This window comes from Vanellus vanellus (assembly GCF_965231255.1).
Source record: "Vanellus vanellus genome assembly, chromosome: 1".
Lineage (NCBI taxonomy): Eukaryota > Metazoa > Chordata > Aves > Charadriiformes > Charadriidae > Vanellus > Vanellus vanellus.
The window spans coordinates 161301055-161315559 of record NC_138905.1 but is presented as its reverse complement, the minus strand read 5'-3'; the positions used below and the strand labels follow the sequence as shown (position 1 = coordinate 161315559).

At 38.7% G+C, this 14505-nt stretch overlaps 1 protein-coding gene across 2 annotated transcripts in view; it reads right to left on the bottom strand.

The window, feature by feature from the left end:
* The window catches only part of NALCN (sodium leak channel, non-selective), a gene marked incomplete at both ends in the record, with an annotated part of 351928 nt that overhangs the window by 272734 nt on the left and 64689 nt on the right, over positions 1-14505 (bottom strand). Inside the window, 3 exons of one of the 2 annotated variants that reach the window (XM_082482102.1) lie at positions 387-473; positions 3167-3271; positions 3394-3536. In XM_082482102.1, the coding sequence (XP_082338228.1) occupies positions 387-473; positions 3167-3271; positions 3394-3536 (335 nt within the window). The remainder of the gene's footprint in view (positions 1-386; positions 474-3166; positions 3272-3393; positions 3537-14505) is intronic. The other variant, XM_082482103.1, reaches the window with a different exon arrangement.

Below are 14505 nucleotides of genomic sequence, written 5' to 3'. Positions count from 1 at the left end.
GTATGTTATTGTACTTTGCAGTTAACAAACAAGCATTTCTGTTGTGAATAACCTAGGAGTGGAATCAGTTTGTATGTAAAATCTGAAAGACAAAGGATGATTACTTATGTTATTTTACATTTAAAAAACCTAAAATCTTTCTCTCATGAGCACACAAAACACAGCCTTCATAAGGAACGCATTTTTCTAATCTTCTCCCTTTGGGTGTGTTGTATCTTGTTTTTTCATCTGTGATTTTCAAGAACAAGCCTACACAGCAGAAAGCAATGGATTTAAAGAAATTCATGTCTAAAACTATTGTAGCTATTTCTCACCACAGCCTCCTTATGCCAACATTTGAGCGGTGCTGGTTACACACACCGATTTATTAAATAGCAAAGTCATACCTGTAGACATGCAGGAGCTCTGCCCTGGGGTTTATTCACATCAACAGCCACAAGCTGCCAACCTCCAGCAGCATCTTCATGAAACATCTTGAAAGGGAAAATTGTCAGAAATGTGCCGATAAATACAAGTGAAATCTAATACATTCTCCTTAAGGACCTGCATACATTTTCATGATAGCTAGTTTAAAATAAGAGAGAAATGGTTCTTACTGCTAGACAAAAAAAGCAAAACGCTCTTTTTCCAACATTAATAGATTCTGAATTTTACTCAGATAACATCAATCACAACGTGTCTCTATAAGTCCCAATGTAGAAACTGATTCAATTAATCTCTGATCAGTATCATTAGATGGTGGTACTGTTCAGAATAAATTCCTTATTAAGGTAAGCTTATCCCGAGGAAACACAAATACATTGTGACCAAAAAATAAGTTTCATGGTGCATTTGGAAACAATAGACAACCTTGTCTTTTTTAGCAGCAAAACTATTTTACTCCAAGGAGTTTTTGTTGCACTGATGCATATCAAGAGTAGCTGTACAGTTCTTCTGTACTGTTACCCAGACTTTATAATTCCTGCAAATAGCTGAATGATATCCTGGGTCTAATGATGTCAATGGAAAAGGCTCTCTTGACCACAGTGGTATTTACATTTTGCCAATAACCTCTGGAAGCGTAGGTGTAGGCATTCTGGGGTTTTTTTGGTGGTTTTTTTTTTTTTCTTTCTCAGAAATTAGGACATAAAAAGATGCAGACTGCTGGACATCTGGAACAGTGAGAAACTATGTTCTTGAAAGAAAATGAATGGCTCCAGCATTTTGAATTGCCACCTGAGAGTCTGCATATACTATGTAATGAAGCATGGCAAAGTTGCCACCTTTTCCTTGACACCCAGCACCCAAACAAGTCACCTCAAGAACAGTCACAGCAGTGTGGCTGAAGCTTAAAAGCCATCTTAAGAGAAGTGCTCATTAGACTGGGGACAGTATCACACAAATATGGTTGCAATGCTGCCAACTCAGATCAGCACTGAGTTACTCCTCTTCATACCGTACTTTAATGTAAAGTGCTAAAGTGCTTTACAAGAACCTCCTTTTTATCCTTCTCCAGAGACCCCTTCCTTGACTTTGACTCTCGGGCACTCATTTTTTTTTTCTATAGGACTAAGTTTCAGGACCAGTTTAATGATATATGAAGTGGGCAAATGAAGCAAGATATTGTTGCTTTCTCTCAAGGTTATTTCATGCACAAAACAAGCAAGGTTTTTAACTTTTGCCTGGTGCTTTGAACAAGAAACCCTGCAAGAAATTTTCTGTCCTTCTTAATACAGAAAAAGATAAATCATTTCTGTAGTTCACTAAGCTGGACTCCCTTTATGTCCCATTAGGCCAGTGACTCAAGGAACAAAGTAACCATTCGCTTGTTTGCAGCCAACATGCTATTTTTATTTTGCATGATGCAATTTATATTCAACATGTTCATATTCTTTGGCATGATGATGCTATTTTGGGAATTTCTTCTATCCTTGAAATTCCTTAATGTTGGCTGCTTCTTAAGTTTCCCTACATTGATTTCTCTCTTCCAGCTTCTAGTTGAGACTATGTTGCTTAAACCTATATAGCTCAGGAATTTGTCCCATCAGAGATTAAATGAACATTACGTTCCTCAGGCTAAGTACACGTCATGCGGAAAAGTCCTTTTTTTGTTAGATTTTGAATTGATATCATCAAGTCCGCTTTGACAAAGACGTATATAAGGTAGAAATGATTGCCACAAAGTCTATTTGAGGTGAAAAATGTAGCAGTAGGCAGAAAAGGACTAGATTTACATATGGATTACAGGAATATCCAAAGAAATATATGAAAATATTTAATAAATAATTTTGAAACACTTAAATCCTCTGGTTTAAGAAAATAAATAACCTCTAGCTACAGAGATTAGAAAAATTTTCCTCATGGGTACGTTTCTCATATCAGTCTTTCTAAGGGCTTTTTGCAGACAGTCAGTACTGGTCCTTCTTATAGACAGCAAACTGCACTAGCTTGGAAAAGCCTGGCCTTTTGTACATTCAGGACACATAATACGGTTGTTACAATAACGAGTGGGAGAATTGAAATCTCAACCCTTTAGCCCCCATTTTTCATATCGGGTCTTTCACACTACCCAGCCCACACATAGAATCCTTCCTATCATGGCTTCTTCCTACTCATTCTCTCATATTCGGGGTGTCGCTCTCTGTGGCTACCTCCGATATTAGCTACCTCAAATATTAGCCTGGCTCTTTCATTGCCTCAGCACTTCATTCCTCCTTGGTCTCAACATGCCCTTCTCAGTTCCAGGATCAGCTTCCCCAAACGCTTCAGCTGCCCTCTGACACCTCTTCTTCCAGCTACTGCTAGCAATTTCAGCTCTTCTGCCTTAGCACAGAAAGTGACATTCAATAGCAACCCTAATTCCAAACCCGGCAATGACATGATAAAAAAGCATTATCCTATTTCATTAAAAGAAAACACAAACTTAGCAATAATATACCCAGCCATATAGAGAACCACATTACAGTCTTCTCTGTTATTTGTTTTTAAGAAAGCCTAGCTGGATAATATACCCTAGAATTTAATTTTAAATGAAAATTCATTTATCAATGTTAAAATACATGTGGTAACATGCTACATCAAATAAATCAGGTAAAATAATAATTAACAGGAACTTTTTGCTTATTATTCATTCATAAACTAAACCCCATCAAGTCCCCAGAGAACCTCAGTATCTCAGGTGCTTCACCTGGGTGGTGGCAGTTGAAGTAGTACTGCTCCTGGACCCCCACATCTGCTGGAACTGCACTCTAATTTCTGCAAACGTTTCAATGATGACTGCGATGAAAACATTCTGAAAAAAGAACAAGAAGAAAAGAATGGCTGACACAAAGCTCAGCAAGAGGAAAAGAAAAGAAATTAATTCTAATATGATCTACATTTTGGACAGGTTTAAAAGAATACATTTTTCAGTACCTTAACAAGCCAGGCCAGAAAGAAAATTAAGGTGATGAAATAGAAATATGAACGCCATCGGGGAAAGCTGTCGATTGCTCGGTACATAAGGAACACCCAGCCTTCCTGGGAAGCAGCTTCGTAAACAGTAAATATGCTTGTGCCTGTCAGAGGAAAAATGAAAATGTTTGGCATTAAGCCTCCCTGAAAGTTTTCAATAACAGCAAACAAGAATCTTTCATCTATTTTATTTTCCTTCTCTACAGAGTATCAATCAGCTCTCTTTTCCTCACTTCAAAGAGAAGTTTTTCAGGTGCATTTCCACATTTCTTCCTTTTGCATTTGAATACGAATTGGTTTTGCATCACACTGGACTCCCTCCTCTCCCCGGACACACATGCATAATCCCTTGGAAGGGATCACTGGCAGTATGCAAATATCTCCAAAGGCAGAATTTGTCCCATCATGTGACTTCAGCAGCATCCGTGAGAAAAGGCAGATTTAATTAAAACCATTAGGACCAACATTCAGGAGGTGTAAGAATATCAGCAACACCGAGGAAGCAGCAATACACTGAGAAGGTGCCCAACACTCGCAAGCACACTTAAGCATCTACAACAAGCTACTGAACAGTTTCCAAATTCAGGCAGGAAGCCAGGGTAGCTGCATTAAGATACATGTGTCTCCTCAAAAAAACATTAAAGCATTTTTAAGTTGAACTTCCTATATCACTCTGGGGAGCCAAGGAGGAGATCAAAGAAAAGTTATGAGGGGTTCATGAGTGCAGAAACCATTTCTGAATAAAAGCTATGAAGTTACTCATTTTAAACTTAAGACCCAAACTCATCCTGATGTCTGAGGGATAACATGCTCCAGTCAGCTCCCCCTTCCTCCTTATCTCTGCAATGAAAGCTTCAAAACACTGGCTGTGGTTAGGGCTTGTATGCCATTCTTGTTTAAAGTATTTTTTTGTTCTGAGAAGGAACACAATTAAACTGTGAAATTAAACTGTGAAATCTCACAAACTGCTGTGAAATTGTGGAATTGTCCTAGGGCCACCTGCTAGCTTCGCTCTACTACTGCTTCCTTGCATGAAACATCTTGGATACAAGAGAGGGAGTGTGAGGAGTACTGCCCTTAGCAAAACAGAGCAGCTGCTACCAACATACAGATCGTAAACATGAACCAGCCAACTATCTGATCTTGTTTCCAGAGAAAGGAGTGGTTCTAGTCAGAAATTTCCCAGTCCAGGAGTTTCCCCCCCAAATCACATCAGCCTATAAGGAGCTCTGGGCTGTTATTCTGCCACTGAATTTCCTAGAACCACAGAATGGTTTAGGTTGGAAAGGACCTTGAACATCATCGAGTTCCAACCCCCCTGCCATAGGCAGAGACACCTCTCACTAGACCACGTTGCCCAAGGCCACGTCCAGCCTGGCCTCGAACACCTCCAGGGATGGGGCCTCAACAACCTCTCTGGGCAACATGTTCCAGTGCCTTACCACCCTCAAAGTGAAAAACTTCTCCTGATGTTTAATCTAAACCTGCCCTCTTCCAGTTTAAAGCCATTCCCCCTCATCCTATCACTATGTGCCCTAGTAAAAAGTCCTTCCCCAGCTCTCCTGTAGGTCCCTTTAGGGACTGGAAGGCCGCAATAAGATCTCCTCAGAGCCTTCTCTTCTCCAGGCTGAACAGCCCCTCCTCATAGGAGAGGTTCTCCAGCCCTTGGATCATCCTCGTGGCTCTCCTCTGGACACGCTCCAGCAGGTCCATGTCCTCCTTCTGTTGGGGACTCCAGAGCTGGATGCAGTACTCCAGGTGGGGTCTCATGAGAGTGGAGTAGAGGGGCAGAATCTACGTCCTTTTGCAGCATCTACTTCCTTTTGTCTGCTAACACAGGTGGGATGAACTTGGGAGTGGTTTTGCCTTAGGGAGTCCCTTTCACAGATAAATATTCACTGATAAGAGGAGACAGTGATGAATGGGATTTCTTCTGTATAAACTCCCTCCTTTGATACATAGGTGTTGAATGGTTAACATGGTCATGGCGGTTAGGCAAAAATGTTAATCCTTTCTGTTAATTTTTCTGGTTATTGGATTCCTTCCTATTTGCTGCATATGGTTCTCAGGACCAGGGGACAGAAATAAAAAGAAAAGGAAAGAAAAAGCATTCAAACACAGATAGCAGAACTCTGTCTGTTTCTTCAGAAAAGAGAGTGGTCTCTATCAATACTGAAATATTCATCAGTGATTACTTCATGGGTATTTTGCATTTCAAAAATTCATAAAGTAATGGTTCAATTATCTAATATTATACTGTTGCTGAACTGATTAAATTATTGAACAAAACAGTGCTGTTGAGGACAGGCAGAGATTAAGGGAAAAAAAAAGGAATCTATTAAAAGTTGCTGGCTAGGAAACCGCAGTTAGTCATTACCAATGGGAAAGTCACAGTGAAGATTAGTAAAATAGAGGGGATGTCATGCAAAGTATTTATAACACATACACTGGGCCATCTGCCACAGTAAAGCAACACTGTGAATGGACAAAAATGCACAATTAACCCAATTAAAATAATATGCATTTGTCTGTGCCACTAAAATAAAAATACAGCTTGCATATAACTGGTACAGGTGTTCTTCAGGCTATCAGAAAGCAATCACTGCTAAGAATATACATTCTAACTTAACATATGTGACTAGAAAGTAATAAAGCTTTCAATACTCATGCCAGGAACCATGCTGTTAACTATCTCTGTAAATACTGTTTCAATTGGATACAGAATAAAGACATGGCAGTAAGGGATCCAACATCATGACATGTTTTGTTTTCAAAAAGAGAGTAATTCTTAGTTAACATCTCCCTTACTGCACGTTTTTGCTCTTCTAAAAGTTACATTTGAAGACAACCAGCAACTGATTCTATTTTTTTCTGAGTATTTAGTATCTAACCACATCTTCCCAAAGCCAACATGTAAGTTATTAAAAAGACTCTCCTTTCACAGCAGCATGTCCTGTTTTTCTCACCATGTTCAAATCCATATGATTTGAAAGAGTTTCAAAATTTAAGTGATGGCAGGATACAGCACAACAAGCCAGACACAGCGATGCTGCCATGTATGAAACCTAACTTATGCCGCTTAGATCAAATGGCAAAATTCTCCTCCTCCGCAGGTGTCAGTATTCTGTCTGTCAGTGACATAGTGTCTTCTTCAACTAGTTCAGAGGGCTTGAGTCCTGACCACGTAGTGGTAGGGGTCCCACGGTTAAGGCACATGAGAGCATAGGACCTCCTGTAGTTTGTAGAAGAAAAGCAGGAATATGGGTGGCAGGGGGATTGAGGGCTTGAAACCCTGCAGAGCCTGGCTATTTAGATACACAACGGGCCCCATATACTTCAAAATGTAGTCATCTCTTGTCAATGTCCTGAACGTTTAGATCAAGATTCACGCAACCTAAATACAGACATCAGCAAGATATTTCATTCATGAAAAAGCTTTGAACCATGAACAGTGTTAAACACAGGACTATAATGACACTACTCATCAGTTTAGGCATGTTGGCGCAGGTAACTTGCTGAATTTGGCATTCCAACACCTGCGTCTAGAATACTGTTAAATCTTAGTAAATAAAAATATCTAGAAAATATTTATGATAATTTTCCTATTTGCTCCAGTAGATGGCTAAACGTTGGTGGCAAGAAAGATTAAAGCCATTTAGGAGGAACTTTCTGATGATAACAGAAGTAAAATAAAGGAATGTACTTCGAGATATTTTGTTTCAGTGCTTTTGTTTGAAATTGTCTAATAAATTCTATATTTCGATGTTACAATAAAACAATTCCTTTAACCACGCTGATGGTTAATCAAAAAAAAAGGAAGGAAGACATTTCTCAATACACAGATTAAAACTAAATAAATCAATACCATAACCTGTATCAGCCTCAAAAGACAGCTTTTATGCAAACAGTAAATACTTCTACCTTTGGAAACTTTTTACAGCTGTGTATGGTCATCATCAAAAAAAAAAGAAAAAGAAGTCCAGAAAATGAAAGATTTAATGAAGTGTAGGAAAACAGATTGAATCTTGCTCAACTTATGCAACATTTTCACTTGATTCATACCTTGTAGAAGAAAAGACAGCAATCAGAGACAAACTGTCTCTTGACTAATACTGCACATTTAGGTATACGGGCACTCAGCACTGAAATGTGGGGGGCTTATGCCTTCTTCAATACATATGTTTCTTTCAGATCTGCCATCTGGGAGCATTAGCCTGAAGGGGCATGGAGGAAGTAGCTGCTTTAACACCCGACTGGTTGTAATAAAAGAAACTCCTACTGGTTTCCATGCCATTCCAGGAGGCAAGGTCACCTGGCTCTTCTGTGCTATACAAATGAATAGAGCAGCAGGCAGAAAAGAACTGATGGAGCTGGAGCACATAGGTGATGACTTTCCACAGGGGAGTGAAGAAACCTATCCTGCCAAAACCTTACCGTCTAAATACCTAAAGAATATAAAGAATTTAAGAAAAGGACTCATAGTTCACAGAAGAGAACAAAAGCATCACTATGCAAGGATGCTATTTTACACAGTCTGTTCTATATTTGCATATACTTTGTAAACACAGAGGATCTTCTGCTTGTTTCTGTGCCTCTGTCACACCACCATGCTCTGTGACATCAGCTCTTGCTATAATCAGCTCATTCTGCGAATGGACATCATGAAAAGGGGAGTGCACTGAATCATGCTGTAATTTTATACATGTAAAATTAAAGGAGCAGAGCTAAAAGGTCACATGGAAAATTCATTAAATCTGGAAACAGAACATTCTCCTCCTAACTCTATGTCACGTTCTTGCTTCTAGATTCAAAATTCCATATTATTAGGAGATGCATGATGATGAGGTGTTGTCTTTTATTAACGCCTTTGTGCTACGTGATTTGTAGCTCTTCCAGGCAAGAAACCAATAAAGAAAACTAAGCTTTAGGTATGCCATTAATTCCAGCATTTTCTGCATGCGCAACCTATGTTTATTGCCCACCTTGGTATACCACATCAAGGTTCTCTCAGTTTTCTTGTGCCTGCTGTGAAGCTGCTGAGAAAGAAAATCTACAGGAGGGCCACTTTGTGTAAAAAAACATGATAAAATTTTAATGGTTTTATTTTTTTCTTTTTAATCGGGAATTATTCAGCCAAGTAAAAATGCATGCGTTGTCATTAAAAGCTTAAACCACTACATTTTGTCGCCCATAAAATGCCTGAGATGGTAGCCACACAGGCTCCTTTTCCTTACTGTACAGTAGCCACTAGATGGCGATCGTGCACCTCGGGCACATCTGGAACATCAGGCAGCGGAGGCGCTACCACCCCGGAGAGCACAGGCTGATAAGCTCTCGGTGCGCTGGCAAAAGGATTGCTTTTTCTATTTCCCGGCAAAACTAAGCAGCCTTCTAGCAGGTGCTGCTGTCTAATTTAACTCTCTTTGTTGTGCTGAGTACTGAAAGGTAGCCACCTTTAAGACGATTTTGTGAATGTCAGGTCCATGAAGAAAAAGACCTCTCACTTAGGATATAGAAATGTTATCATCACCCCTGTTTCTCTCCCTGCTCGTTATCACTGATAAAATCATGAAGCTGAATGTTACTGCAAGGCATGGATAATCCCACTGACCAGCCAGCTTTTAATTTATGTCTTATCTTTTGGTATCAAAGCATTTGTAAAACATTGCGTGCAGTCAGGGTTTTCCAGCTGTCTTAACACTATTGCTTTGGTGAAACTAGAAAGGTATAAAAACAAGGACAAAGTTGTTAGCACTTCTGGGAAGCAGCTGGTAGATGTGTCTGAAATCAGCAAAAAGATCATATCCTGAATGGCTTTATGGAGTTTCTTACTTGTCTCCGAGAGGGCGATCCAGTCCATTTTACTCTCCCAAACCAACTCACATCAGCCAGTTTGCCAGCCAGCAGAAATGAGGAGGAAAGGAAGAAAAAGGAAAAATGCCAGTGCTCTGCTCCTTTGAAATCTCAAACCTCAGTGCCATTTCCCTGTGACTGAGCTGTGGAAAAGATGGCAAAATGGAAACTGTGCAAAACACGGATATATAACATCAGAAAAAACCCACTGCCAGTCTGAACACAGTATTTTAACCTTTGTAAATATAGTGGCTTCAAACATACAATAGTGATATGTTACTGATTCTTCATTTTGAAAACATTTCCTTATGAGAAGATGAAGCTTCTACATATGAGACTATACACAGAGACTGTACACATAAAACCACCAAAAAGGAGATAAAGAAACATTGCAATTGTAAGTGCTAGGATCAACGCAATTTGTTCTACAGACTTAGTAATAGAAAGATGGAAAGTCAGATAACTCTCAGCAAAATTTCTGACGAACTTAGTTGCACTGTTTGCAGTGAGAATTCTAGTAATTTGTTTGCTATTCAGGAGTGTCAGCTTACTAACATAAATGTAGCAATGTTGGCGTATATATTGACTGCACAGGGTAAATGGTGTGGCAGTTCATCCTTAGTTAAACCATGAGTATCTTACATATGATAGTGCTTGTGCTCCTTGATGTAATATTTTATGCTTTACAAAGAGAAATCTGTTTTACATTTGTGAACAAGTCCATGGTGTAAACAGGGACAACCATTCTTCACAATGACTTTAGGTGTGCCTGTTTATGGATATTTAGCCTGACGAGCACTTAGATTTGCTTTTCTTTAATAATTTTTTGATTAAAATGCTCCTCAGCTATATGTTCACAAATAACCTAGCAAATAGGGATCCAAAATGTCAGCAGAGCTCATAAGGTGGTTTTACGTGCATAAATACTATCTGCTTTTTCCTTTTTGCAATTACACAGCTGTATTGCTAATACACACTCTCTCTTATAACCACTGCTTGGTTTTGTGTGTGGCAGCTTTACAAAATTTACTGGCAGAATTTACAAAATTTACAAGAATTAAGGAAATGCTGAGCTGTGAATCGTTCACACCTCGCACACCACTACCTGGAAGCTCGGCAGCACAGTCAACAACTCCCACCTCTCCTTCTCCCTAGAGAGTCTTTTTAAGGATACAACTTTTCTCAGATCCCTGGGCTCCCATCCTCAACAGAACGGGCAGAGCTTCAGGCTGGAGCCAGGAATTAGGACACTGCCATAGCTGTGCTTTTCCAATCAGGGAATCAAACTGTAATAATACTCACTTAGATCTAGAAACCAAGAATACAGAAATCCCTAGGCCTTGGTTTTGAGAATGACAAATGCTGTGAAGATGAGCCTGCCACCACCTCATTCTTTCCAATGAAACGTCTCTGATTTAAAGTATAGTCATAGTAGAGTAAATGACTGCTACAGTAAATGTTATGACAAAGCTGTGTAACATAAAAAACGTTAAACAGAAGAAACTCTATAATTTATATTAACTTATTCCTTTGAAAATGAGCCATCTTTTTATAGGACTGTTACTTCTTCTTTTAAAATATATTATGTATGTAGATGCCTTTAAAACCACACAGTAAAAGTGACAGTCCAGAAATCAAACATTCAGAAATTCACACAGATTGTTACATTTAAAATTTAACGAATACTTTAAGGGTTATCATATTAGAAAGACAAATTTAAGTCAGGTTCTTAGTACAGATATTATGTATTTGAATGTCATTCAGCCATATATTAAACATTGGGAATGACTATGAAAATCAAAGTAGTGATGGATCCCTTTGTTGGAGAGAAAACAAAGTATGCAAATCCTCCTTGACACAAAGCATGTAAATTCAGCATTGACTTTCATACACTGTCAATCAAAACTATTCACTTGTTCCATCAGCTTTCCCAATAGTCATAGACAGAGCAATCTCATTCATTTTAAGTGCAGTCATGAAACAGCAAAGCTAGCATGCATCATGGTGTCAACTAATTTGCTTAATTAAGAAAAGAATGTATATGCTTTGTAAGATGAAAAAAGTACAGATGAATGAAACTATAGAACATATTCACATAGTAATATTTCCATATCTAGAGTGACCATGATGATACTTTACCCAAAAGCAGAGTTAAATAAGTAGCATGACCGTAAGCTTTACCATGAGATCACTTCATCAAGTCTTAGAGTCTGGTCAGCTAGAAGCAACTATCTCCAAAGAATGAAAATGTGTGGAGGCAGAAAAAATGCATTAAACCAAAAGATGTAGGAGCTAATGAGAACATACATTAGTGATTCAGCTGAACAGAAGAATAACTGGGGGACCTGGAGATGCACAGAGACCCCAAAATTGTGTGCATGTTTGGGAAATATGGATTACAGGATATTGTCTGACCTAAATGGAGCATTTCCAATGGGATATTTATATTAGCAATGACCGAAAAATCAGAGAAGACAAAAAGCCTTACAGGAAAAAACAGGCTAACACAGTCTATAAAGAAAAAAAGACCATGTCCAGAAAGTGCTAAAAAAGATCTTGCAAGTGATTTTCAAACCTACAGCAGCATACCTACAGTGCGACAACGCACTTCCTTATTTCCAGTTGCAGTGCAACCCCTTCAGCATAAAGTTTCAAACAGTCCAACCAATCAGCAATTAAAAACCCCCTACAACATAAATATTTAACAAAGGAAAGAACCTCCTTGCCCCCAGCAGAGGTTTAAGTAACAGAAGAGGACCAAAGAGAGCTTGAAATTCACTCCACGAGAACCAATACTGGTGACTGTGTGTGGGAAGTGGTTGGCCAGTCTGGGGATGAGCAACAGCAGGCTAGGTACGCTGGTAGACAGGAAGGTAGGTATTCAAGGAGAAAATTCCACAGCATATGATTTCAATCGCTTCTGAAGGCTATAGTTATATTTTTTTACTGTAGGGTAGGAGAAACAACAGCTTAAGGGATCCTAGACAACCAAAGCTGCTGCTCTGCCCGAAAGCTCTGTTTCAGTTTAATTCGGTTCCTCTGGGCATCACTTGTGAATTGTAGGCACTTCTCTGAGGACGTAGTCTCTTCCTTAAAATGAAGAGATCACCCCTTTCTCTTGCATGAATAGCATTTTCAAAAGCAGCTGCACAAAATTTTATCCCCCCCCCCCCCCCCCCCCCCCGCAATCAGTGGTAAAACTGCTGTCATCTTAAAGATGTTTTTAAAAATCCCTCCCCAAAGCATCCTAATCTAATTTGCTCCAGCTATAGTGTATCTCCGAACAAGACTTCATTCTTTACTGTATAAAACTTTCACCTGAGGACAACAGTAGAAAATCCCAACTAACAAGACCTGCTGAGTATTCAGTCACCAGAAAAAAGACAGCAGCAGCACTTAGCTCTATGCATTTCTGTAAGAAAAAAAAAAAAAGACAGTAAAACTGGCCAAGGAGACAGTCTAAAACAGATACATGTTAGAAATCTCATTAGCCTCCACACATCTGAATAACAGGAGCAAATACACAGTGCCAAATGCATCTTAAGAGACTAGTCTAACTGAAGAAACAAAATCTTCCTTTTCTAAATGGGAGAAAGGAGCTCATGATTGACTGTTACAAGAAAACCCAAATGACACTCAGTCAGTGACCTATTTAGCTATTAATGAGTTAAATAATCCCCGGTACCTGTTACCGTGCCACTAGAAATAAAATTATTTACCTACTTTGTTGATGGGAGCGAGAGGTTTGCCCACCAGCCTGACCCATGCAGTTAGGGAGCAGGCAGAGACAGGGAGAAGTGGTTGAGTGTGCTGATAGCTCACTAAACCCATAGCACCTTTGTGAGATAAGCATATTGTTAATTCTGTTTCGGAGATGGCTGTATTAAGTTTGAAACTTTCCTCAAATAGTAACAGAATCAATGTCTAAGGTGAGACTCTGTTGAAGATCTCTCATTTTAAAAGAGGGATTAGAGTATCCAAACTTTTTTTCTTTAGCTGGATGTTAAAAGATTATTTTTTATTTTAATAAAAAACATACGTGGATGTCAGCAAGAATAGAGAAAAAACTTTTTTTCTCTCCTTCAGTAAATGAAAGGTTGAGTTGAAACAAAAAACAATTCTTGTAACATCTGACTTCTTTTATTCTTGACTGTCTTAAAGAAAGTGTTTGCATGACAAGAGATGTACTGGTTATCAAAAGAATTCTTGGAAGACTAGCACTAATAAACTAAGCAATTGGCTGGTTTATTTGGATATAAAAATCAAAACTTTTGGCAAGAAAAGCTGTGTGAACGGCCAGATATTTTTGGGAAGAGAACATGTTCAAAGTTTTAACACACTCAGTTTAAACTTTGTTCTCAACATCTCCTTCTGCAGAAATCCTTTCTGATCTTTATGCACTACTGAAAATAGTTCCACACACCTGTAACAGAAATTTCCTGGAATTCTCACTCTCAAATCAATGATTTTTTTTTTTTCCTCAGCATCAAGTTTATCTGCAGAGATGTTTATTCTTTGTGTAGGTGTGTGTCAACTTTGGGCTTTGACTCAAAGCTGCTTTAATTTCTTATAGACCTATGATATTTAACATATTTTTCTTCAAAGCTTTCTGATAAAGTCGAAAATGTGGCGTTTTGTACTGCACCACACTAACATGTGGTTTGAAAAAAAAGGACTGTGTATGAAAAAAAAAAGTGTTGGCATTGCTCAGTGAAGCAGTTTCCCAATAAATACAGACCAGATCTAGCCTCAATAACATTTTATCAAAGGATGAGCTAAACAGACCTAATTTTTCACATGAAAATAATTTTCAGTTGGTGAAATGAAATCAGAGCTTTTAGAGCTGAAGGTGCAAACAAGTGACATGCATAAATTTGTGGATTATTTTCTGCATGTCATTTACTTCGGAGTGACTACCTCTTTGCCTACTCTTCACCTTAAAAAAGACCTTTGGAAGTCTATGCACTCCCTTCACTCAAGTCGAAGGCACCTCTAATTATCTATCACTTACTTAGGAATAAAAGCATACATGAGGCCAGTTAGTGCTGGACTTTCTAAACACATATTTTCCTCAGTAATGTGTCTGCAGGTCCTACCATGGGTTGGGTAGAGTTTTATATTGTTACATTATGTCCCCATATTTTTCAGAACAGGAAACAAATCCTTATCCCAACTTGGAAGCTCCGCCAGCACATTTATGTAATATTTTTGAAGAGAAAA